Genomic DNA, 27,714 nt, shown 5'->3' with positions numbered 1-27,714 from the left:
CGTACTTTTGGGTTCTTTTTTCATTTTGCTTTTCCGGTTGGGTGTTTCTCGCTTCTTCACATTTCAAATCTTTGACTTGATTCTTGCGCTCCTCTGGTCTGCTGTTGGGAGTCTGTATAATATTCTTTATTTCAGTCAGTGTATGCTTACTTTCTAGATGGTCCTTTATCACACCATCGAGGGTCTCATTAGATTTCCTGTACATCTCATCAAGTTTATCGACAGACTCTAGAAGCCTCTTGAGAGACCTCAAAAGTGTGGTTCTGAACTCAATATCCTCCCTTGATAGTTTTGTCCTGTTTCTTTGTCTCCGCATTTTTTACGCTTTCTTGGTACACCCCCTAGTGGTCTTTGTGCGCAGTCTTGTTGTAGTTAAGCCTTGATTGTTATAGTTAATACTAGAGGGATTTGACCTCCAGGTCGACTGGCTGTGATAATCAGCTGTGTCTGCAGTGGAAGAACTTGTGTCCTCTAGGGAGGTGCTAATCTAGCCTTTGCCTCTGTGCAGGGCTTGGGCGGGGCGGGTCCCACGGGATCAACAGGGCGGAGGAGGGAGCAGTTATGGCTGCTGTCAGTCCGTCCCCAGGGGCTCTGCCTCTCTGTCCCAGCAACAGCTGCAAACCTCGGAGGGACCGTAGCCAGACAGTCCTGCTTCTCCCGTTTGAGTCTGGGTCCCTAGAGACTCGCCTGGATCTGGAGCTCAGAGTCTGAAACTCCCTCCCAATTGAAACCAACAACCGCGCCCTCCGCCGCTGGCCCGCTCCACTCGCACCTCCGCACCTTAGTATTTCACTTCAGCACTGCGCCTCCTCTGAGTCTGGGTATGGATTTCTCTTTACTTCTAGTTGTAGAATCTCTCCTCAGCCAGCCTTCCTGTGGTTCTGGGTGATGTCCGTTCCATCTTTTAGTTGTATTTTTGAATTGGTTGTTCGAGGCGGCAAACTCCAGCGTTAACCTATGCCGCCATCTTGGTTCCTCCTGTGTAGCTTTATAATATGCTTTAAATGCAGGAAATTTAAGTTCTTCAACTTTGATTTCCTTTTTTGAAACTGTTTTAGCCCTTCTGGATCCTTTGCATTTCTATATAAACTTTAGATTGTCAATATCTCCAAAGAGTCTGCAGGGACTTTAATAAGAATTGTCTTTAAAGATTAATTTTGGAAGAGTTTCCATCTTAAACAATATTCAGGCTTTTTTAGCTTTCTCAAAATAATGATCACCAGAGCAATCATTAAGGCATATTTATGAATACTCCATTGATTAAAATGAACAAAATTAGCTACTATAGCTCATATGTTTACAATGGACTAGACTTAAAATTCATAAAGGATTTATAAGAACAAGTAATCGGAGTTATTCATTTGACGGTACACAAATAAGGTATACAGAAATAGGAAGTTATACAATTAGTAGTGTCTTTGCAGGATTAGAGCATGAATTCAGGTATAAGTTCAATATTGTTTCATATATCCCACTGCTGTTAGAAAGACCAAATTTGTTAGGGTAAGGGTTCAAATCAAGTAAACAAATATATACAAAAAAACTAACAGCATCAAACTGAACCTTGGCAGGAAGTAGATTTTAGTTGTAAACAGAGTTATTCTGAAAATATAGACCTGTATCCACATTATTGTGTGTGTTCACTCAAATAGAACCAAGAATTCCTTTATTAAAAGTCAAAGCAATATGTTCTCTGATAATCTGAGTTTAGGCTATAGGAATCATGACTGAAAAAAACATTACGGAAATAAAGGCCCTTAGTTAATCAGTTAGGTATCTATATATACAAAAGCCTAAGTGACCATTATGACCAGACGACGGGCCAGTAACTATGATGAGCACTAACCACCAGGGGCAGACGCTCAACGCAGGAGCTGCCCCCTGGTGGTCAGTGTGCTCCCACAGCCAACCTCCGGCAGTCCCTCCCCCTGGTTGGCCGGCCTCAATGGGCCCCAATTGCCTGCCAGGCCGAGGGACCCCACCTGTGCAGGAATTCATGCCTTGGGCCTCTAGTTAATTTAATAACGATATAAAGGAGCCTAGTAAAGGATAGAAATACTGTATTTAGTTAATTATAATAGATAAATTTTCCCATTTTAGCAGCTTTTACTTAGGGCTATTTCATAACACAGTATGTTAGAATTGATGGATTTTGATATGAAAGCAATGTGGACTTGGTGTCATTTTTAGGAAGTGAGTATTTATGAAGACCTAGTTGTAACTGTTGTCCTGGAAAATGTGGCTTAGGAAGGAATAAGGAATGATACCTGAATGGTTCTATTTAAATTTTTGGTTTCGAATAATGTATGGAGATATACACAGGAAAGCTTTATAGCTTTTTTTTTTAATTTTTAAAATTGATATCAGAGAGAAAGGGAGAGGGAGAGATGAAACATCAATGATGAGAGAGGATCATTGATTGGCTGCCTCCTGCATGCTCCACACTGGGGATCGAGCCCGCAACCTGGGCATGTGCCCTGACCGGGAATCCAACCCTGACCTCCTGGTTCATGGGTTGACGCTCAACCACTGAGCCACATTGGCTGGGCTATAGCTTTTTAAAAAAATGTACTTAAAAATCTACTGCTTAAGTTGTCTCTAGGTCAGGATTAAACCATTTTTATCCATGTAAATCTTATAGTAAATCTGAGCTTCAAGGGGTAAAATGATGACCCAATAATTTTATTAGGAGGGATGTTTTGGATCAGTCAGAGGAAAATGGACAGGACATACATACAAATGTCACTTGAAAGTTGAGACCACAACTTCATTGGTAATATGGTAAACTAAAGACATATATTTGATTAGTATTTAATTCCCATGATTATTTATTTTGCATTTTCAGTTTCTATAGTTCCTGCTCCTTGTCGGGCCCCAAGAGTTGACATAATCTGTATGAATTGACACAACCTTCCTATGAAGGAGGTAGTGTCATGAGGCGGTCAGTGGGTGGAAAGATAAAAGAGGAGAAGTGAATTCACTGATGTCTATTTAGAGTATGTTTTAAGCTTAAGAATATGGAAACCTCTTATTCCTGTTTGAAATGCCTTTGGAATAACATACTAAAGCACCCTTGGGGACAGCCGAGCAGTGCACATTAATATGGTTTAAAAGGTCTCCAAAGCCTTTGCCTATAGTTAGCTCAGTTGTAGTATTTTAGTAAGTGTTCTAATAACTTGGCTGCTCTTGCCCTTGGCCATGGAATCGCCACAAGTGCACAGTGTCCAATATTGGGGTGTTTGGTCACTTGGTCTTACGTGTTCCGAACCTATTAATAACTCACCATAGGCTTGTAAGAGACTGCATCAGACTGTACATTACAACTGCATGATCAACGGTATACTTAGTCTTTCTCGCATTTCTTTCCATCACCTTTCCCTCTAGAAGACACACATTCAGTCCTGTATTCAGTGCTTCTAGATTCTCTTATTTTGGTAATTCTGAAATGGATTTCAATTAATTAGTCTTGGAGAGTTAAAAAATAATACAAGGGGAAGAGAAAACAGTGGAGGAATGCTGTCATAATATAAATGATTATCACCATGATAACGACATAGTTTTTAAAATACCTTACAGTTTATAACCTGCATTTACAGAATCTTTGGTTAGAGTACGTGTACACATTTTTAGAAAGTCAGTGACTTACCCAAACATTTGTTTACATCTTTAAAAACTTATGTGTATATCTCGTTTTTTTGAACGGAATTATGTTTTAAGGGCACTATAAGATCTATTTATGTAAGGGAAACCTAGGGTAATTTTTTTGGTAAATAAGTAATATAGTATCACTTTCTTAGTACAAATTAGTTTGGAAATGCCTTATGTTTTACCTTTTAATGATTTAGGATACTTTTTTATACATTTTAAAGTATTCAGAAACTTTACATATGAAAAATAAGAATAGTTTTCTATGCCGGGGTAGTGGTAAGTAGTAAATTATGAAAAACATTCCTGCAAGAAGTAGAAGAGGCGATAGAGTCTTCCACTGATCATATTTACAGGCGCAGGAAGTAAGTGCTACCTCCACCTTTTTCTTTATCCAATCAGTGTCTAAATGTACCATAGTTTGTTTATTTTTAATCTACTCACCTACTGATGGACACTTGACTGCTTTCATATCTTGGCTGTTGTAAATGATGCTGCAATGAACATAAAGGTGCATATATTGTTTTGAATCAATGTTTTGGGTTTCTTTGGATATATTCTCAGAAGTGGGGTTGCTGGGTCATAAGGCAGTTCCATTTTTAATTTTTTAAAATATATATATTATTGATTTCAGAGAGAAAGGGAGAAGGAAAGAGAGACACATCAATGATGAGAGGGAATCATCTGATCAGCTGCCTCCTGCACGCCCCTTACTGGGGATCGAGCCCACAACCAGGGCATGTGCCCTTGACTGGAATCGAACCTGGGATCCTTCAGTCCACAGGCCGCCACTCTATTCACCGAGCCAAACCAGCTAGGGCCATTTTTAATTTTTTAATGCTTTCAACATTGGCTGCACCAACCAACAGTGCATGATGGTTTCCTTTTCTCCACATCCTTGCCAACACTTGTTGTTTGATGCTTTATTGATGCTAGCCACTCTGACAGGTGTGAGGTGATATCTCGTGCTTTTAATTTGCATTTCTCTGATGATTAATGATCTTGAGCACCTTTTCATGTGTTTGTTTGCCATCTATATGTCCTCTTTGGAGAAGTGTCTATTCAGCGTCTCTGCCCATTTTTAAATTGGATTGTTTGTTTTTTTGGTATTGTGTTGTATAAGTTCTTTATAAAATTTGGATTTAACCCCTTTCAGATGTGTCATTGGCAAATATGTTCTCCCATTCAGGGGGTTGTCTTTTCATTTTGTTGATAGTTTCCTTTGCTGTGCATAAACTTTTTAATTTAGTGTAGTCCCATTTTTCTTTTTTGTTTCCCTTGCCTGAGGCAATATATCAGAAAAAATATTGCTATGAGAAATGTCTGAGAGTTTACTGCCTATGTTTTCTTCTAGGATTTTTATGGTTTCGAGTCTAACATTTAAATCTTTAATCCACTTTGTGTTTATTCTTGTGTTTGATGTTAGAAGATGGTCTGGTTTCATTTTTTTGCACATTTATCTGTCCAATTTTCCCAACACTATTTATTGAGTGGAGTATCTTTAGCCCATTGTATATTTTTGCCTCCTTTGTCAAATATTAATTGACCATAAAAGTGTGGGTTTATTTCTGGGCTCTCTGTCTGTTCCATTGATCCATATGTCTCAGGGCTTAAATAGCAAGTTGATAAAAATAACAGTGCATTTCAATTATAAAATTTAAACTTACAGTTTTAAAATTATATATATTAATAAATTTGTTTAAAAATTCACTATAGTAAGTCAATAAAAGTGTTTTTATTAATTATATGGATTTTGAGGTCTTTAAAATTTAATACAAGTGTTTCATAACAAATATATATGTGTAGTTTATAATAACATTAGGGTAGGTCTGGCTTACTATCTTGCATAGTGTCTGATCACATTTCTTTTTAAAAAATATGTTTTTATTGATTTTAGAGAGAGGAGAAGGGAGAGGGAGAGAGAGAGAAAAAAAGAGAAACATTAACATGAGAAATATCCATTGGTTGCCTCCTGCATGCCCCCTACTGGGGATTGAGCCTGCAACCTGGGCATGTGCCCTGACTGGGAATCGAATTGGTGACCTTTTGGTGCATGGGATGATACTCAACCAACTGAGCCATAGCGGCCAGGGTGTGATCATATTTCTATTTATAGATCACAATATACTGTACATACTTACAATATATTAGCATATACACTGAGTGGCCAGATTATTATGACCACCTGATGTTTCTAGGCAAATTAGCTATAATTTCGCGCTGAAGTTGCTAGCGGGCCAGACCATTATAAATAGAGAAGCAGGTTGTTTACCATAACAGTACAAGTGATTTTTTTTCTGAAGATATGGGTAAACAACGCGATTTAACAGCCTTTGAACGTGGGATATGTATATATACAGTATATGATAATTAATGTATCTGGATTTTAATGTGTTGTTTTTTTCTTTTTTATATATGTAAGATAATGAATACCTTGATCTTTTTTCCTGACACTTGAACTGAATTCCAAATAGCATAACATTTTCTAGATGAACTTTTCTCAGTTTGAAATAATTAATCACAGTTTGTTGAAGTAATTAATTTCAGTTTGTCACCAGTAATGGTCTGTGTCCTTCCTAATTAAGAGACTAATTCAGGAAAACATGTGAAGCAGTCTAATCTGGCACATAATTAATTAGTGAGAACTGTCATTTATATGTATTCTTTTGGGCAGCTGTTGAATTCAACCTGAAGGGATTGATACCCATATATGGTTTTGAGGTCTACATGTTGGATAAGGTGAATAAATAATCACAGATAAAATACAAGACCAAGAGGAAAGCATAAGGCAATGTATTATGTAGGTGGTACAATTTTTAGGTCTTTGGTTTTACTTATTTTCTGTCAAAAACCCTATTAATAGTCATAGCCAAGGAAAGACACCAGCCTTTTGAGTTGAAGTGAAAATCTAGAATAGAATTATCTAGCGATCAAGTACTTAGGCCTTTGTCCGGTACAGCACAGGAATGGCTTAATTTCTAGAGAGTTTTATAGTTGTATAAAATGCTTTCATGTATATCATTTCATTTAATGGGCAGGGAAACTGTTATGTGTAAGATAGGAAAGGCTTGCTTTAATTTTACTCTTGATGTTGCCTTTGTCCTAATCTTTACACAGACACTCACTCTTTTTTTATCAGACAAGCATCAGCCCACCTCCTTAGGTTGAAATGTGAACCAAATTTGGTATGAGTATTCCTTTACAGGAAAGAGTTGTATTTAAGGAATTAATCCAAAGTAGAAAAGATAATCTGAAATGTTACAATGCCTCGCTAGTCTTTGAAGACTAGGCTTTTAACATTACCATTGAGCCTGTTTAACTTTGTTTCATAGTTTTGGTTTTCTACACAAGTCAGTAGACAGTAATTCTGATGTCATCATCATTAAAGGCAACATTTCTCGAGTGCCCGTTACGAAAAGTAAAGTATAGAAAACAGAAAAAAAGGAAAAGTAATGTCGCAGAAGTCAAAGCAAACAGTGCCCACTGAAGGAAAGGGTTACTTAGAGATTCTGTTTTCTATATCATTCCTTGTGTTCATCTCTGATGTGGAACGTGTTAGTCTATGTGATCCTTTCGGTAACCAAGGTGATCTTATCTCAGGAGCATGTGGTAGGATGCTCAACTGAGTTATTAGGAAGAAGCCCATGTTGTTTAAAATCTTTTGGCCTGCCTTAGCCTGTTTGGCTCAGCGGATAGAGTGTCAGCCTGTGGACTCTGAAGGGTCCCAGATTTGATTCTGGTCAAGGGCATGTACCTCCCTGGCCCAGGCCCTGGTTGGGGCTCGTGCAGGAGGCAACCAATCTATGTGTTTCTCTCACATCGGTATTTCTTTCTGTCTTTCCACCTCTCTTCCACTCTCTAAATATCAGTGGGAAAATATCCTAGGGTGAGGATTAAAAAAAACAAAAACAACTTTTGGCCTAACACGGCCACTTCGGTTTTCAAATGGGGCTGCAGGTCACTTAACCTTCCCTTTCTTAATTCCGAGATCTCAAATCTTTGGTTTTATCTTTTCCGAGAATCTGATCAGGATCATTGGCTCTTAATTTTCTGGATGAATGAACAGTTCAATGACAATTTCCTGAGATTGGTTGTTTTTGTGTTTTCTAAGAAGCATATTCTGAGTTGTGGAAGTGCTTCGGGAGCATCCATCTTTTGTGATTAGGACATGGGCACTCTTTGCAGAATTGTACTTAGTGTTTGTTTTGCACATTGTAGTTGATGAGAACTTTTTCCAGATTAAACTGCTTTTTTTTTCTCAGGAGCTATGATCAACAGACCTTCCAGTGTTCCCACACTCACAATGAGAAAAACAAGACCCCCTGAGGTGGTATTGCCTGCTCCGGGTCACCCAGATCCCATCTGTGGAGCAGGTACTGAGTTTGGTCTTTCAGGGCCATAGCCTTTGCCTTTCCCTTATGCTTAAGGTTTCTTCTTGTTAGGCTGAATTGTATGAAGTTGTTAACATAGGAATATTTGACCTACAATAAAAAGCAATTTCATATGCTACTACAAAAACAAACAAACAAAACCACCCAAAACGAACAAACGAAAACTCCATTTAAGAAAAGCTCATTTTGCAGGCTGGAAGAGGTTAGTGGGGGAAAAAAGATAAACTTCTTTAAGGGGGAAAAAAACCTTAGTCATTAATGTCTGAAAATGACGAGCCAGAGTAACAAGCTTTCTTTGCGAATACTCTTGGCTCCTTTAATTTAAAAGCATGGACTGAGGGGACAAAGTGTGTGGGTTCGAATCCAATCTCCCCTCTTACTACCCTACTAGCTGTGTGACATTAGCGACTTCACCTGACCTCTTAGTGCCTCCCTGTCTTCACTTTTTAAGATTCAGTAAGTTATTTTCATCAGTATCTGGCATTATTATAAGGACTATAACTGTGTGTGTTAAATAAACTGGAGATGAGAAATAGAGATAGAATATGTTTTGGTTAATGCATTAAATAACTTTCTAAACCTTTCAAAATGCTATTTATTAGATAGTTTGAAATTAATTAAGTGAACGTAGAATATTAAATTAGGTTAACATAGTAGTAATTTACCCATGTGAAGTTTGTATATTCATTTAAATGTACACATGGTTCAACTAGATCTGAGAGTGAGTGTATACAATGAATTACCCCTTGCTTTCAGGAAATGAGTGAAGTTTCCTCACAAGCATTCTTTCCCCAATATTCCTTTCAAATTTTTAGTGCTAAAGTGCCACTCAGAAACAGCTCCAAAAGGACTCTGACACTTCCCCACTCAAGTACAGATCAGGGACTTAATTAATGACTTCACATGGCCAAGGGACTAATGTGACTATAAAATGCACATCTACAGAAATGGTGGTTGATTTTCTTGTTTTCCTATAGCCTTCAGTTTCCTATACGGTCTTCAAACATTTCAGAAGAATGGGACACAGAAAGGAGAAAAGAATGTGCATTGATAACCAGCTAGGGACTGAACTAAGTGCTTTACAGGGTAAGAATAAAGTCATAATCTATATATATAAAAGCCTAAGGGACCGAACGACCAGTCACTATGACACGCACTGACCACAAGGGGGCAGACGCTCAATGCAGAAGCTGTACCTTGGTGGTCAGTGCACTCCCACAAGTGGGAGCACTGCTCAGCTGACTGACGGACGCCAGACGCAGGGCTCACAGCTGGCTGCTGCAGCCCAGAGTCCGTAGTGGTGTGGCAGTGAGCCTATCGAGAGACGGTGGCAGGCGCAGCGGGGCCGGGATGAGCAGGAGCAGCAGGCAGGAGTGGCAGGTGGTGCTGGACTGCTGGTTCCGGCCTGATCCCCGCAGGCTATGCCAAGGGACCCCACTGGTGCACGAATTCATGCACCAGGCCTCTAGTATTATATGAAGGGTGAATGAAGTGTTCTGATTCCTATGTTGACTCTATCAAATCAAATACAAAATTAATTAAAATACTTAATTTGAAGTGTGTGAGAGAGAAATACTGGCCAAATGGAATTGAAGTCTAGGTAGGTAGTGAGATCAGAGAGCCCCTAATTCTTCAAATGAAAATCCATGGATTCTGGGGCCAGATGTGTCATTTCTCCCAAGGTTACTGAGAGAATTTGCAGAGTGAACACTGAACCACTATTACTTATCTTTTAAGAGCATATATTTTATAAGCATCTCATTCATTTAGATCAATGGTTTTCAGCTGGTGTGCCTCAAGAATTTTTAAAACACACAATACCTGACTATTTAGTCAGCTGCACTGACCTCTATCCCTTAGATTGTCAAATAAAAAAACGACAAAAGCCAATATGACAATAGCCACCTGGTGTGAATGAATCAAAATTATACCTATTTTTGTCAGATCAGCAAAGAATATATTTTTGTGTGTACCACAGAATTTAAGTAATACAGAAAGAAAAGAAATAATAAATGAAAACACTTTCCATCTTGTTATTCTACACCAGTCTTAATGTTTTACTTTTCTTACAGTCTCTTTATTTCAGCTCATCCCATGTGATTAAGACATTTTTTGTTCAACATTCATTTCCATACTTTAAATGTAAAGAAAATCAACCCTCAGAATGACATTTATAAAGTAGAGAACTTCCAAGTATAATGGAAACAGTGAAGAGGGACAGGGAACCCATTTCCTATCGGGAATGATTACAGTAACTGGGCACGTACAGAGAGGCCGCGAGGTTATTCTGAAATGTGAAAAGGTGCTTGGGATGCAGAATGAGGGCTCATGGTTTGAAGTAATGGTGAAGCACCTTTTGGACCTTTTATAGAAATGTTTGTGAGAATTACCACTGTCCAGTAGAGGCCTGGGTTGCTTCATAGTGGTGATCTCTCAAGTAGTGATTGAAATGCATAAACAGGATATTAAATATTTATGAGATGTTGTTGAACGATTTCTTCTCTGGGTAGAATTTGGAACAAACTGACGCCTAATTTCATGTTCAGGTATGTTCCTGTTTATACATGTCTTTATAAAATGTGATGCATGGATATAATATTCCTGATGTGGTGTGGGATATGCAGAGTGCATTGGGTTTCCTGGTTTATACCAGATCATTTTATCTCTATAAGTATATGACCTCCCAGGGTAACCTCCAATAAATCAGTCTGAGATTACATTAGCTTTCTGAGCCTCTGTACTTACTGATGGGACATGTATGAAAGAGACTAAAGAAAGGTTGGGAGGAAAAAAGGTCAAGTGTGTTCTTTCAGCTCTCCCTGGTCATACATTTGTATTAGGGATCTTGTAGTTAAGAAACAAGCCATGTGAAAAAGAACTTTGTTGGTACACGATTTATTGCTACCTTTAAAGGGGAAAACCACCACTATAATTTATTGGATGTTACTTAACGCCATTCAGAATGGGGGGCGGTAGGAGAGAATATATGAATTATCCAAGGGCCCTAAATGAAAAACAGCAACACCTTTGGCTGATGTGGGTGCAAACGGGAAAGAAGATAAGATCTACACTTAGTAAACTCCTTAATTATTATAAAAGATACTTAAGATTGTTTTGAAATGACTGGTGTATTTTCTGCAGCTAGCACATTAGCTCACACATGGTTTGCACTCAGTAAGTATTGTCAAATAAATGAATTGTATTTATTTGACCTTTAATTGAATCCGGAAAATGAGTTGCAGCACATTTTCCATGTCTCTGAGTACCAGGGCCCTGGTCCTTGAGTAGTTTGCTCCACTAATCTTGTTTCCATGGTAAAGTGAATTTGCATCTGCTCTCTAGGGGTATGTAGGAGGTTGGCAACATCTCTGCTAATTGTGAGGTCACCCGAAAGACCTGGCAGTGATGAGTCCTTCCCCACACTGCAGCTGTGCAGCTTTCTCAGTGGTCTCATTCAGTTCCACTTCAGGCACATAACTGGGCTGGAATTGCATGAGATAAGTGCCGCCAGTGCTCATCACCATGGTGAACGGCTCTGAGAAATCAGTGAGTAACTAACCCTTTAACCGAATATACGCGCTCATTAAGTGAGAGGGTGGGTGGCAAGTTGGAAGCCCCCTTTAAAAATTAGTCAATAAGTTTAAAACGTAGTCAGTAAGTTTAAATTCTTCTCATGTCTCCCCAAAATGCAAGAAAAGTAGGTAACATTGTGATGACTTTTGAGAGCCCTGGCGGATTAGCTCAGGGCAGTATTCCTTTGCTCAGGTTTTGCTGTTGAACTTCACAGAACCATGAGTTCATGTGTTTGTTCATCTTGCAGAGGACTACTGAAGTTTTAACTTGAGCAGTCTGGGTTAGAACAGGCAGTAGCTTTTTTTCAGAAGGAAATGAATGAGAGCTTTTTCTTTGAAGCCACTTCTAGAAAGAGTTAATTCTGAGTTTTAAAAAATCAACGATACAACCTCACCAGCCCTTCCTCTCAGTCTCCTTAGCTGATTCCTTCTCTACTTCTCCATGTTGGGGTCCTCAGGGTTTGGTCTTAGATCCTTTTCTGTTCCTGCTCTACACTCTCTTTCTGGGTAACATCACTTACCCCATGGATTGAAAAATGTTGGCAGCTCCCTAATGTAAGTCTCTAGCTCAAAACCCTCCACTAAACTCCATACCCCAAATGTCGACTTGGTTTCTCAACTTGGATGTTTCACATGATTTAAAACCTACTACGTTCCTATAAGACACTTTGATTCTCTGTCCCTAAAATTTGTTTCATCCTCAGTGTCTGGCATTTATATCTCTATCACAGACATCTACTTACCCTTCTTGAGTACTGAAACTATAAACTCTGGAGTCATCCTAAATTCTTACGTTATTGTCCCTCCACGTTCCAACATCTAAACCATTAACAAATTGGAGTGGTTGCCCTCTAGTGTGTATGAGAATCCAAAATTAATCTCAAATGCGCTTAACTTTTCTACGCGTCTTTAGTTCAGTTACCCTGTGTTGCTTCCTTGGTCTAGCCACCATGGTCTCGCACTTGGCTATTATAACTAACTGGTCTCCCGATTCTACTCTTATCACCCTATAATCTGTTCTCCAAAAAGAACAAGAATGACTTTCTTCAAAATTTATATCAAATTAGGCCATCCACCGACAGTTGCTTCCTATTTTAGGTCAAATAAAATCTAAATGTCTTATGGTCTTCAGAGTTCCGTATGAATCATGCCCTGCCAACCCCTCTGTTCTATTTTTGCTGCTATAATGATCGTCTATGATTCCTGCCACTGTCTCAGTCTCCATGTCAGTTCTTTAACTGTGTGCTGACTCATGTATTGGTCTTCCTCACTTACACACTTTACACTGATGCCACTTTAATTATTGCAGTTGCCTCTCAACAAGTCTTATTTCAACCTCTTTTTTAAAATTAAAGTGTAATCTAAGTCATATATGTACATCATTTGAAAAGTCAGTATTTACTACAAAAGTTATATTGGAAAAAATGAACATTCCTGCCCCCTCTCCTCCATCCTTAACTTCTGCCTGCTGGGAGCAATTGCATTTCTTTTGATACTTGCCTGGCCTCTATATTGCTAAGTAGTATAGTTATTTATTATTTGTTTTTCATTTTTAAAATATTTTACTGTGACATAAACATATGAGATCCAAACATACTTCGTTATAAGTAAATTTATAATTTCTTAAGGATATTTGTCTGAATACCTAATTTTTTTCCTGTCTTTCCCCTAATATATAAGGTTCATGAAGACAGAGATTGTTTTCATCTTTGAATACTTAGTAAATTGCTCACTTGTAGGTGCTCAGTGGGTATATTTGTAGTGACCATTAAATAATCATCAAGAAGATACCGTGGAATGTCGCTTTTGAAAACACTGGTTGGTAAACTTAGGATAAGCTTAGAAGTAAGTTAAAAACTGGGTTTGCTTAATGTCAACTGGCTTTTTGCATATTTAAAGAACCCATAGACATCCCAAGGGATCAATTAAAAATCACTTAAGCAACAAGAGATTACAGTGAAGTGAATGGATATAAGAAAGTATATGAAAATCATAGTTTTTCTTGATGTGAGCAAAAATTAGACTATATAAAATGAGAAGTGAGATAATCTTTATAATACAAAAAAATCAATCATTTTGGATAAGTAAATGTTAGGATGGAACATTCATTTTCCATTTTACCCGTTTTTACCACTTCGTTTTCCCTTCTTCAACATAGAACAGCTTCTGTTTATTATCATACTTGTGATGCTGTTTATCTGTAATGCAGTTAAAAAGGAACATTTTGAAATTGTCTTTATATCTATATCTCTCTCAAATGTTGGGAAAAAGAGGACATTGGTTTTAAAGAAAATGGGAGAGAAAGCATATTTTTTTTTTTCATTTGTAAGAGTGAAATCTAGTCCTGTGTAATTATTATATAGATAGACTAAGACTGTGTTGTAAGACCATAAGCACAGAAGCCATTATAACATGTCCCATAGTAAAATCTGTAACCAGTGTTCAAGAAAGATAGATGGTCTAAAAACCAACGGAGGATTTAATCAGGATTTATTTTGAATGTGTGTCAAATAAGTGACACTGTGTGGAATGCCCCTGAGTTCCTTTCTAATAATCATTTCCCATGTATCACTGTTTCAACTGTACTACCCTTGCTTTTCCTTAAATATGCTAAGCTTATTCTAATCTCAGGGCCTTTGTTTCTCCCTCTCCCTGGAATGTTCTCCCCATACACCTTGGCCTGGCCATCTCTCACACTCTAGGTCTCTGCTCAGATGTCATCTCACCCGAAAGGCCATCCACTCTGTAACCCCTTCATGGGATTTGGCACCTGACTTCATATAATACATATGTAACTTTTCATTGAGTAAATAGGACTTTAGGGATGTCTTCATAAAACAAGTGGTGTGTCTTTTTTTCTTTCTGGTCTTCCTTCTGGTGTTGTTCACACTTAGGTTGTGAAAAGTCCCCTGGTAAATTTAGTCACAGAAAGTCTCTGCTAATTAAAATATTTGGTAATCGGCAGCCCACATTCACATATAGTTAACATTTTTCTGCCATACACCCTCCACATCCAGGCCTTCTCAGAGCTCATCACTCCCAGTGAAGAAGGCGGATGAAGTTGGAATCCTCATTACTTCCCCACCTAGAGCTTTCATGACTCCTGCTCAGTATTGCGCTTCCTCTGGCTCCTCTAGGACTGAGCCATAGGGGAGGCGAAGAGCAGGAGAATGTTCAGGTGACTGACAGTGTCATGGAATGGTATTGCTGAGCACTATTTATTTTAAATCCTCACCTGAGGATATGTTTTATTGCTTTTTTTTTTTTTTTTTTTTTTTTGCTTTTAGGAAGGGGAAGGAAGAGAGAGAAGAGAAAGAGGGAGACAGATACATTGATTGGTTGCCTCCTGTATGCACCCCAACTGGGTATCGAACCTGCAACCTGGGCATGTGCCCTGACCAGGGATCAAACCCAAAACCTTTTGATTCACCAGATGATTCTCCAACAACTGAGCCACACCGGCCAGGGCGAGCGCTATTTTTGATGGCTGCTTAGAATGAACATTCTCTTTCTCTCATGGGAGAGTCTCCTCTTCAGAAACACCCATCAATCCCTGGGTTTCACTCTTGTCTTTTGAAGAGGGTTAATTCATCTTCCCTGGATGGTCACTTTCAGCTCCTACTGTGGCCTATGGGCTATATTTTAGCCCTATTTTATGTTGTGAAACAGAACACAGACATAACTATGTATATAAACCATAAATGTAAGCTCATTAACCAATGGTTATGGAGCAATTGTGTGTAACTTTGACCAGTTGAATCAGTAGCACATTGTCTCCCTTCCTAAAGTATAAGTTAGTGATGTGTCTTCCAGCCTCGTTCACTGTTGCACCCTCAGCTCTGGCTGTACAAAGTTGGAACTCATAGGCATTTTATGGAATAGAGGATCAAGTGAATGAATAGCTAATAAAATTATTATACATTTAAAGGACAGACTATTCAGCAATGAAAAACCAAGCTTATGAAGATTATTTAATACGATTAAGAAACAAAATAGCTATTAAAGCTATTCTTAGCTGGGAAAAAGAAGTAGAATATAAAACTAACATATGTATGTATATGTATAGGAACATGCATGCACACACACTGACACATACACACATATACTTACATATACTTGTGTGTGTATGTGTGTGTGTAAATAGACTAGAAAGAAATAGTATATACATACGTTATAATTGTGCCATATGACAGGATTTGGGATGGTTATTTTCTTTCTTTAACTATGTTTTTAAATGTTCTGCTATTTAAAAGTTCAGGTTTTAAGATCACATTTTAAGAGGGTAAACAAAAAAGAGAACTAAAAGAAAGGAAGAAGGAAAGGAAACTAAAATCTGGAAATATTCCCCCAGATCTGCCATAGGAGAGTCATTGGGCAGCCACCATGGAGGAGGCCCGCAGAGAAAACCCTGGGCCACTCAGAAAGCCAGCGTGCTCTTGGCAGCTTGTAAGTCTGGTCACAGAGAACTGTCAGCCTAAGATAAAGCTCAGAGCCGAGTGCAATATTTTGTCTTCTGCTTTGTGAGGGATGGGTCCTGGCCTTGCTATTGATATCAGATTTTGGACTTTGACCATCTGTGAGGTGCTGTGCTTGACGTCAAATCCTTAGTGCAAAATTTTTTAAAGATGAGAGTTCTTTGGAATAACACTCACATGGCAGGCCTAGCCTCTTTCAGATAGCCTCACGAAGGCAGCGCGCGTCTGAAGCCAGGCAATCTTTGGTATGAATTCTGTTTCACCGCAGACTGATTTGTGACCTTAGAATGCAAGACTACTTTTTGAAACTCTTTTCTCCCCCAACTCTAAAGCGGGTGAGATTAACATAGGTGTCTCAAGCTGGCTGTTTCTGATTCAATGAAATCTTGTATATGCAGTGTCTGGCATGCAGGCATAGTATTTTCTTACCTTATTGTTTTCTTCGAAATATTTTTACATACATTTCAAAAGAGAAGAGTGAAGGGCTATGCAATTATTGAAGCCTGGGTAACTAGAAAAAAGAGTCATGCACAGAGAAAAGACTTGGGAGGAGAACGATGGTACCACTGCAGTGAGATGAGAAGTGGGGAGTGCGTCTCGGATGGAAGCAGTGGGAGGGGAGGGGGTTTGGGGAGTCATCTCCAGAGAGGGGTTAATAAAACCACTGGAGGGGACAAGTGCAGAACAGTTGCTGACCAGAGACCAGCCCTGGAGTGAGGAACATTGGCCTGAGTAAGGAAGCAGAAACAGTGGCTAGAGAAAAGGAAAACTAGAGCGACACAGAGGAGAAAAACTGTCCAGGGTCAGATGCCGTAGGGAGGGGAGTAAAGGAAAGGAAGCTGAAGGTGACCCAGAACAATTTCTGGAGTTCAGTAGGGCAAACTAGAATGCAGGCGAAAATGTAAGTAATGTAGGTAGCAAGCAAATTTAGAGTGATGGATTAAAACCAAAAATCAGTTCGGAAATTAGGAGCTGCCGATTCCAGCCCTGACGTTCACAGGGACTTACTGTGTGATTTTAGGCGAGTCCTGCAGCATTTCCAAGCCTTGGTTTTCTTGATTTTTAAAGCTCCAGTGATGGCAGGATGGTTTCCGAGTTTCCTTCTTACATTGTAGTTTGTGATTCTCGTTGAAGCCCTTTGTCAGGGAAAGAAAATGTGAATGGTGTTCATAATGTTCCTTGAAAGGTTTTCCTAAAAATAGAACTTGGGCCCCCAAAGAAAGCAACAGAACTGCCAGAGGAAGAAATCAAATTGTAGTCCGTCCCCCCGCCCCCCCCCCCCCCCCCCACAATGGAGCCCCAGGTGGAGTAAATAGACCCCTCTTGAGGGCAGTGAATGGATATGTTTTCTTTGATCTCAAGAAGGAAGAATACATTGAGTCAAAAGCAATATTCCTTGAGCACCTGTTATGTAGCAGACCTCGTGTATTGAAGGCTTGACGAGAGGCTCTGTGGCCAGTGCCTTCCCTCAGACAGCTCATGGTCTAATCAGAGAGACCCCAAAACGATGACCACAGAGGATTTATTAGTGTCATAGTGGAGAAGGTCCAGGGTAGAAGTGGATAAGGGAGGCAGCGGTTACTTTGGACAGAAAACAGGGTTGGCTTGATTTTGAAGAAATAACTCTCGATACTGACAGTGACTTTCTGGAAAGAGAAAGCAGCGCATGCCATGCACCAAGATGTAATCATGCAGCTGGAAGTTTTTTGGAAACACGTTACAATGGAAAGCTTGTTCACACAATGAACATTGGTTTGTTAGGGTTCTATGTGAAGTTTAAGTAGTAAAAAGAAAGCTGGAATGATAAGCAAGACTTTGTCATGTCTTTATACCATATCTGTCTTCATTAAGGACTTGGTGTTTATCCCTGTGGCTGTGAAGGGAAACAGAAAGGGTCGAGTCAGACAAAGTATTTTAGTAGAAGGCAGTAGGATAGATGTGGTGTCAGAGGTGTATTTTCATACAGATTTGTGTGTGTACATAGAATGCACAAATGCCTGAAAAAAGACTCCAATTTTATAGTAATATTGAAAATGACATTTTAAAAAATAAAGCGTGAAACAAACTTAGTAAAATTTATGTCTCGCCTATATTATGCTTACATTTGAAAGTATATAATGCTGTATTTACTTAATGAGATAGATATTCTAACATTACCATACAAGAAAATACTTAAGAAAATAAAGCCAAACTTGTGTGGACATTCAGATCATGTAGAGCATCAGACAAGTATTTGTCTAGAGTGTTTTTACAAGCACATACTGATGCCAAACTTTTCAGCAACTTCTATTACTGTTGTTTAGAAATGAAACACTTGTGCTACTTCCAGTATCCTCGGGTCTTCAGGAGATAGATTTTCCTTTTGCTGTCAAGCACTTGGTCATTTGATGTTTCCAGTTATATGAAACTTATCTTTTGATTTGATGATTTAGCAAGAATTTTAGTATTTTATCTTTTGGCTACATTTCTCCAGTTCTCTTCTCAAGCCAGGCCTCTTCTTGAACTGTTTCTGAGACTCGAAGTCCTCTTTGTCCTTGTTCCCAATGCCTCCTCTCATAGGGAGCCACCTTGCCGCAGTCTTACCCAAAGCCTGCTATTCTTCAGGACTCCTCTTGTGTCCTGAAGTTATAATGATCTACCGCCTAATGTCCCTTAGCACTAATGGTATTTAGTTCTTAATTATCCTTTAAATATATATTTAAAGGACATTCTCAAAGACTCTCACAATACACGTTTGAGCCTCAGATAAAATACTTTCAGCCAGTTAAGTTAAAGGTTAGCTAGAAAACCTAGGTTTTGTAAAATACAGACAAGTTCAAGAAAGCGCATGGAAGAATGAAGGGAACCCTTGAGAGAAATAACCACAGTCGTGCTTCAGTTTTGTGAGTGAACAGGAAGTGAGGCCGTGAAAGGGAGGGAGGTAACCCAGTAGGAATGGGAACCAGAGTGGAGAGTGCTAGGTTGCTTACTAATTTTTTGGTTACCTTGTAGTTATGCTTCTACTAGAGGCCCAGTGCACGAATTTCGTGCATGGGTAGGGTCTCTAGGCCTGGTCAGCAATCAGGCCCAATCAGAGCCTTCCAGCTGCTGGCTGGGGCTTTCCTTCTGCTTGCCGGCCGGGGCTTCCCTTCCCTGCTGCCGGCTGCTGGCTGGGGCCTTCCTTCGTTCTGCGCTGCACCCTGGTGGTCAGTGCACATCATAGCGAGCAATAGAACTCCCGGTCTCCCGGTCGAACTCCCGTGGGGACACTTTGCATATAGATATTAGAGCTTTGGAATCTGTTTGCCTATTTAATAGACCATGGTTCATTTAAATTCGAACAAATGCAACATTGATATTTGGTGAATTGAAGAAACAATATATAAAAATTTGTGTATATTGGCCAAATTACATTTCATGTTGTGATAGAAGTTGGTGGTAGCATCAGTAAACCTACATGTAAATCAATGTTAATGGTTGTTTTAAAAAGCACAGAGGCATCTAAATAGAGAAATGAAATATCAGAACCAGTAAGAGAAGACATGGCTGGCAACACCTTTATGTAAGTTATGGTAAATGTGCAAAATACTGAAATTCTTGCTAAATAATCAAATCAAAGAATAACATTCAGTGACAAAATAACAGATGCCACCATATGAGGAAATGTACATAATGACAGAAATAAGGTAGGGAATAACTGTGAAACTTAATTTCATTGCCAAATATTTGCATGAAATGTCTCATTGAAAAATCTAAAAAGAGCAACTGGGAGTAAAACACTTATATATTCTGCATTTATTTTAGATAAGGAACAGTGTCGTATTAATTCACATAATATTTCCTTTCCTTCTAAAATGGAAAGGACAATATTTGCCCTAAAGTGCTGCTTCATTGCGGATCGTCGAACACAGAGGCCCTTTTGCAGAGAAGTTAATATGGAGTTGTGTTCTTCCATGGCCTGTACAATCATAGTACAGATAAAACAATCTATTTTATTAGTGGAAAAAGTAAGCCCTTTGTGGAGACACAGAAAACCTTAAGATTTTCTGCAATTCTTTTTAATACAAGTCATTATCTTGAAAGAAACCAACCTAAGCTAGAGCACTTCCCATGCTGCAGGATAATATTCTGATCTCAGACAGGAAACGCGTCCCTGGAGAGAGAACACCGAATGTGCCCCAGAGTGAACTGAGCCGGCACACTGTGGTCAGACAGTAAATATACATTGAGTGAATAACATTATTTTCTTTTTAAGTTGGTCCTTCTCCTTTTAAAAATGTCTATAGACAGTGTCATATTAAAATTACATGAAAAAATGGCCCAAATATATACATATTTAAAAATATTATTTAAAAATATTTTTATTGATTTCAGAGAGGAAGGGAGAGGGAGAGATAGAAACATCAGTGATGAGAGAGAATCATTGATTGGCTGCCTCCTGCACGCCCCCTACTGGAGATTGAGCCCACAATCCTAGGTATGTGCTAGGATTCAAACCGTGATCTCCTGGTTCATAGGTTGACATTCAACCACTGAGCCATGCCAGCTGGACAAATATATACATATTTTAAAAGAATAATATTTTAAAAGAATCATTAGGATAAATCTTTTTTTGCATTATTCCCACCCCCAAATGATATGTTCATGTGAGCTTGCACTTTGTGTGTGTGTGTGTGTGTGTGTGTGTGTGTGTGTCAGAGAGGGAGAGGGAGAGGGAGAGGGAGAGGGAGAGAGAAAGGGAGAGAGAGAGACAAGGGGACAGATAGAAGTGGTGTAACTATTATTTTATTTTTAAAATATATTTTTATTGATTTCAGAGAGGAACGGAATGGGGGAGTGAGGTAGAAACATCAATGATGAGAGAGAATCACTGATCAACTGCCTCCTGCATGCCCCGCACTAGGGATCAAGTCTGCAACCTGGACATGTGCCCTGACCAGGATTTGAACCGTGACCTCCTGGTTCATAGGTCGACGCTCAACCACTGATCTATGCTGGCTAGGTGGAACTGTTATTCTAGTTCTTCAGAATTTTATTGGTGGTATAATAAAATGAAATTGATGAGGATTTTTAGATTACTTAAGGTATCTTGTAATGTTAATTCTTACAGAATGAAATGAGATAGCATATTCGCAATCACTTGGACTTTTTGTATGGAAGAAGCAATATACTTTAATCATTAGAACAAAGCAAAAGAAAAAGCCTCTTTTATACTTCTAAGGAAAATGTACTTTTTTAAAATGTAGATTTATTTTTTCTTATTATTTAGCTTGGGAGAATTACTGTGTCTGAAAAAGTAATTATATTTTACTGTGGTAGGTATATGTGGATCAAGTTAAAACGAACTATATATAATTAATGCAAAGCAGAATTATGAACTTTGATATTAGCAGATTGGGTATGAATAATGCAGGTTCTAAGGGATTATTTCTTCAAAAATATTTACTAAAGAGTTAACAGCGTGATCAAATATATATTTATATATTTATTACAGTGGAGTAAAATAAAATTGAAAAGATTAAGTCATATGTTCTTCCATGTGGAATATTTTCCTAGTTATAATGCAAATTTATTCTAAAGGAAAGAAATGACTAGGCTTAGCTTCAATATAATAAAAGGATACCTACTTATTACGAGTTCTTTTTCTTGATCATAACCATATTTTACAGTTTTTAGCCCTCTGCCCACACTTGGTGAACTTTAAAATCCATTTTCTTGGCATTGAATGAAATGAAACTTGTTTATGTAAGTGATGCCTTTTCTTCTCCTGTAATTCATTGTTCACAAGGTTTTCAAAATGTTTAGTAGGAGGCTTTAAGGATATTTTATATAATGACTTTAATGCTATGTCTCTTACGTTTGCTTTGATATGTTACATGACTTACTTTGTTAAATAACGATTGTCAAAAAAGTTGGGCTATGTCGTGTATGCAATTAAAAGCTGTATTGCTCTTCTGCACACACTGTACATGTAAGTGAACCCATGGGTCTCCCAAAGTGAGCCTTTAACATTCCAGAAGTTTTACTGTGCATCTGTTGCTGGCATCTAGCCTCCCACCCACACAGGCTAAGACTAACTAAATGAGGTTTATGCTAGTGTAATAAAGTACATAAAGATGAAGTAATAAAATGGGAAGACAGTTACTTTATTATGCGGTTGCTCGAATAGCTTCGCTAGAAGAATGTACGCACATATGTGAAAGAAAATAGTGTGTGAGTAGGAGAACCCAGAAAGTAATTTATTCAAATGGCATTTTTTTACATGTCTTTTTATGTTATTTATTCCAGATGGGATTCATACAGCTCAATGAGGACTTCATATTTATTGAACCACTCAACGATACAGTGGCGATAACGGGTCACCCGCACCGTGTATACAGGCAGAAAAGGTCCGTGCAGGGGAAAGTCACAGAGACGCCAACTCCTCACAGTCATTACTGTGGTATCATTTCAGGTAATGCCCTCTGGAAGATTTAACTAACTATTCAATGTGGGCGGCGGGGGGGAGCAATATGAGATGGATCCTTCAAAAATTCTATCCATCCATCCATCCATCCATCCATCCATTCATTTACTAGCTTTATCTTTTTCCTTTGGTTGATGACAATTAAATCTATTTTCAGATTATTTTTTTTAGTTTTCTGGGCAGTGCCGTATTTTAATATCAAGAAATATGAACTCAAAAGGACTTCAGAGATTAATATGTAATAGACCCCACACGTCTCCTGAATTGTGAAGTGTTTCTCTTGGGATGTGGGTCACCTCACTAGGATAGAAATGCACTGAGCATCCTGAAGCCGCGCCTGTGAGCTCCTGGCCTTATTTTAGTCCGGCTCTGTGAGAACGGCATAGCTACCTCTTTCCTTTGGCCGGAAGCATCTTTTACTCTTTCTTTTTTATTTTTATTTTTTAAAAAATATATTTTATTGATTTTTTACAGAGAGGAAGGGAAAGGGATAGAAAGTTAGAAACATCGATGAGAGAGAAACATTGATTAGCTGCCTCCTGCACAACCCCCTCCTGAGAATGTGCCTACAACCAAGGTACATGCCCTTGACTGGAATCGAACCTGGGACCTTTCAGTCCGCAGGCCGACGCTCTATCCACTGAGCCAAACCAGTCAGGGCTCTTTCTTTCTTTTTAAAAATTTTTAAACATTTTACCCAAGTAAAACTCACCTTGGAGGTTAAAATTATCAGAAGAATAGTAAGAAGAGTAAAAATTTCATAGAATTTTATTCTCAGTATCAGAATCTGGCAGTTTCAGAGGCACATAAACCTTCCTAGCCATCAAACCCTTGTCTCTGTCTGTCTGCCAGTACTTCACAGAAATGAAATGGTGACTATTTGGTGCACTTCCTTCCTTTGGCAGAGCTTTGTGGCATTAGCAAGAATGGCAGGGGAAATGAATGATTTCTCTTACACAAGTAGGACCTGGAAGTCGTAGCCAACATTCAGAAAATAATGAGTTTCCCTAGGACAAATTTTTAGACATCTAAACCAGACATCTCAGTGAATATTCACTGATATTAGATTAGAATCTGAGGAAATAGGAATTTATTAAAGAATTCTTGGTGCAAAGGTTTTAAAATTCGACTTGCAGATTTCAAATTAGGTGTTAGTGCCAAGATATTAAGTCTACAGTTGGTTATGGTTTTGAGGCAGATTTGGATATATGAATTATGACAAGAGTAACATTTGCAGAGGCCATAGGATGTTCATATCATCAATTGGGTAGGGGGTTTGGATTCAGAAAGGATTACAATACGTTTCTGTTTAGATATATTCATCTCAAACTAATCCGTGACTTCTGTTTTCTTTTGTGAAAGGTCATGATATCAGTCTTTATGGGAATCATCTTCAAAAGTGGTTAAGTGAATCTCTGTCACACCTTTCGGTGTACATGATCAAGTCAATTTAAAAGACACATCTCTCTTCTCCATTCTAAGAACGATAGCAAAAGGCATATAACAGCTGAATGGAAGTCATAGCACTGTGAACAAGGCTTTTGCACGGTGAAATGACAACAGCCACCACAGCTTGAGTTTAGTCCATTTAAGGAGATAGCCATATATGAGTTATACTGTAGTAAGTTCCAGCTGTTCTAGACACCCATGTACATGGGTGACAGAAAGCAGGCTTTGTGTGTGTCATTATGAATTTTAATAGGTTTATAACACATAAATACTTGATTCAGATTTGACAAACATTTCTCATGAAGTTTTAATTATTTTTTGTTAGGCATAACTGTTATATGTTAATTGACCTGCACTCCCATACAAGAAGTGCTAAGCTGTTATCAATTGGATGATTTACTGAGCTTACCTATTTTCAGTGGCTTTTTAAGAGCCTAGAATTTAAAAAATCATTTTAAAATCAACAGTTTATGAAATAAAATATTTATTTACTTATACTGAGATGTCTAATTGTAGCTCTTACTTCAGGCTAATATATTCACATATTAAACACATGATTCAAATTTGAATAACATTGCAGTATTTGCCTTTGCACAATCCTATATAACAAAAGCCTAATATGCAAATCGACCAAACGGCAGAATGACCATTGGAACAACCGGTCACTGTGACGTGCACTGACCACCAGGGCGCAGATGCTCAACGCAGGAGCTGCCCCCAGCCCACAGGTCCCAGGCCAGCCAAGGCGGGTGCCAGCGGGGCCCCCCCGATTGCCCTGCCGGTTACCCTGCAGAGGGAGGCGACTGGTAGCAGTGGTGGGGGGTGGGGCTGGCCAGTGGGTGGCACCAGGCCAGCCAAGGCTGGTGCCAGTGGGGGCCCCCCAATTGCCTCGCAGAGGGAGGCGACTGGCGGCGGTGGCAGGGGGCGGGGCCGGCGAGCAGGTAGTGTCAGGCTGGCCAAGGCAGGTGCCAGTGGGGGTCCCCCAGTCGCCCTGCTCATCGCCCCACAGATTGGCCCTGATCGTCGGCCAGGCCTAGGGACCCTACCCATGCATGAATTTCGTGCACTGGGCCTCTAGTGGAATCATAAAGTTTACTTGTATTCAACTTAGTCTTTGTCCAATTTTCCTTCTGCATTTTGATGCCTTAGTATATTATGTTTACATTTATTTATTATATGAATATTTTTTCAAAACAGGGATCTTTATACTTTTTTTTTATTTATTTTTTATTTTATTTTATTTTATTTTAATAATTTGGATCTTTATACTTTAAGATAACTTTGCTGTATTCTTTTATTAAAATATAATGTAGAGGAAGGGAAGGCACATGAGGTTGAGGGTCAGAGGCCCTGATTTCAAGGCACACCTTCACTCCCACTCCAGCTAAGTACTCTTTTTCAATTCTCTTAAAGTTTTGAAGTTTAGCTTAATATTTGCAACATAAGCATGACCAGTCACCTCACAGAGATGTGGAGTTAAAAGGCACAGCTCATATTCTCAAGAGGCAAACAATGTATTATTTTATTTTAAATATTTTATTTATTGACTGACTTAGAGAGAGAGAGCAATAAGGGTAGGGGGAGAGACAGAGACATCGATTTATTTTTCCACTTATTGATGCACTCATTTGTTGATTCTTGTATGTGTCCTGACTGGAAATCAAACCCACAACCTTAGCATATTGGGACCAACTGAGCTACTGAGCCAGGGCATCAATGTATTATTTTGGACAAACTGGTGAAGGAGTAATTATACTGTAGTGTGATAAGAACTGTGACAGCCTCAGTACAAAAGATCCCAAGCTTCACTACTGGGGAGGCTGAACCTCAGAGATCAAATAAAACTTATCCGCATCACAGGAAGAATAGAGAACAGAGTATGCAGGCTGAGTTAATGGACTTTGGGGTCCAACTGCCTGTTTTCACATTCATGTGCTACCACTTCCTAGCTTGGTGACTTTGGAAAACTTTCTCTCTCGAAAGCTCCATTTACAATATACAAAATGGGGATAGTGATACCCGGAGCTCAGGGTTGTTGTCAGAATTAAATGACATTATGTGTGCAAATGAAAAACATACGTGAAATTTTTAGTGCATGTTGTTAGTTGGGGAAAGCATTTTGGCAGAAGGAACAATGGCATCACCTCAGGGAGCTGAAGACAAATGTGTGCAATATGGTCACGAGACACAACCCTGAGAAGGGAGTCATCGACTAGATAATGAAGCGACTTACGTGCCGGGGGAAGGACTTTGTCTGGAAGGCAGAATGTGGTCTTTGAAGACTTTTAGCAGGCAAGTGACATTATCAATATATATTCCTTAACATTTTAGTATAAATCATGAGTATGTCTAGGACTCAGACCACTGCTGAAATCATTTCCATACACCATCCATAACTGTTGTGGAGATTATTGTCAGTATGTGGAGGATATTATGGAGATCGTACATTGAGCCCCAGTGAATACACGTTTTAAAATTTATTCTCTGACTGGAAGTGTGTGATATCAATTATGTTGTCTTTATATTTGCATATGGTTGGAAAATGGCCTCAAGATTTAGGAGATGAAGAATGAGCATATTTGGTGTAGACAATGAAGGCTTCAAAGGAAGCAACTTAATAAAATGATTACTTCAATATGCATGATCTTCACACACAGTGGCTAACTTGTATGATAGCATCTACCATGAAGTTGAGATTCTTAAGAAACAGACTGTTCCAAGAAGCCTATCCTACATAATAAAAGCCTAATATGCTAATTGTCTGGTTGTCCAGTTGTCTGTTCCACCAATCAAAGCGTAATATGCTAATGATATGCTAAGGCCGCTCAACCGCTCACTATGACGTGCACTGACCACCAGGGGGAAGATGCTCCGACCATTAGGTTAGCTTGCTGATGGGGCCTGGCCAATCAGGACTGAGTGAGAGGGGCCGGACACCCTGGAGCCCTCCCGCAGTCCCTCCGCAGCTGGCCAATCTCCTGCGTCCCTCTCCGGCCCTGATGTTGCACCAATGGGGTCCTTCGGCCTGGCCTGCACCCTCTCACAATCCAGGACCCCTTGGGGGATGTTAGAGAGCCGGTTTTGGCCCAATCTCGCAGGCCAGGCCGAGGGACCCCACTCGTGCACGAATTCATGCACTGGGCCTCTGGTCTATATATATAAAAGCCTAATATGCAAAGTGTTTCCTCGGGAGTTCTACCGAGCTGGAGTTTGATCGCTTGCTGTGATGTGTGCTGACTACCAGGGGGTGGTGCAGAACTAAGGAAGGCCCTGGCCAGTAGCTGGCAGCTGCTAGGGACCCTACGCATGCACGAATTTTGTGCACTGAGCCTCTAGTTTAAATATAACATGCAAATATGGATGCTGCATAGTGACAGTTTGGGGCCAACATAGCTGTCACTAGCTGGGGCAACAAAGGGAACAAACTTGGTCTATTTACTACTCTTGGTACAAAGCCCCTCTCATTGTGTAGCTATCTCTGTGGTTTCTTTGGGCTCTCCTTTTATTTTTCTTACATCTCTCCATGAGTGTGTCTTCTTCCACGTGTACACCCCCTACATGTAGGAATTTCCTAGGACTTCCTCCTTTTCTTTCTACTTCTCACTCCACATGCTTTCCTGGGGGATATAATCCAAATTCCACCTACTCTTTTGTAATTGGCTTCTTGTGCTCAGCCTTATTGTTAGGAGGTTCATCCATATTTTTGCACATTGCAGTAGTTCAGTGATGGCGAATCT

The 27,714-nt window shown here is 39.3% G+C and overlaps 1 protein-coding gene across 1 annotated transcript in view; it reads left to right on the top strand.

Annotated features, from left to right (window-relative positions):
- Positions 1–27,714, top strand: part of ADAMTS19 (ADAM metallopeptidase with thrombospondin type 1 motif 19) — a 203,295-nt gene that overhangs the window by 15,782 nt on the left and 159,799 nt on the right. Inside the window, 1 exon segment of the mRNA XM_070417180.1 lies at positions 22,351–22,516. Within this exon segment, the coding sequence (XP_070273281.1) occupies positions 22,351–22,516 (166 nt within the window).

This window comes from Myotis yumanensis, unplaced genomic scaffold (assembly GCF_028538775.1).
Source record: "Myotis yumanensis isolate MYYU_CA2020_CCGP unplaced genomic scaffold, mMyoYum1.0.hap1 SCAF_5, whole genome shotgun sequence".
NCBI classification, from domain to species: domain Eukaryota; kingdom Metazoa; phylum Chordata; class Mammalia; order Chiroptera; family Vespertilionidae; genus Myotis; species Myotis yumanensis.
This window is presented reverse-complemented; position numbering and strand designations above follow the sequence as displayed.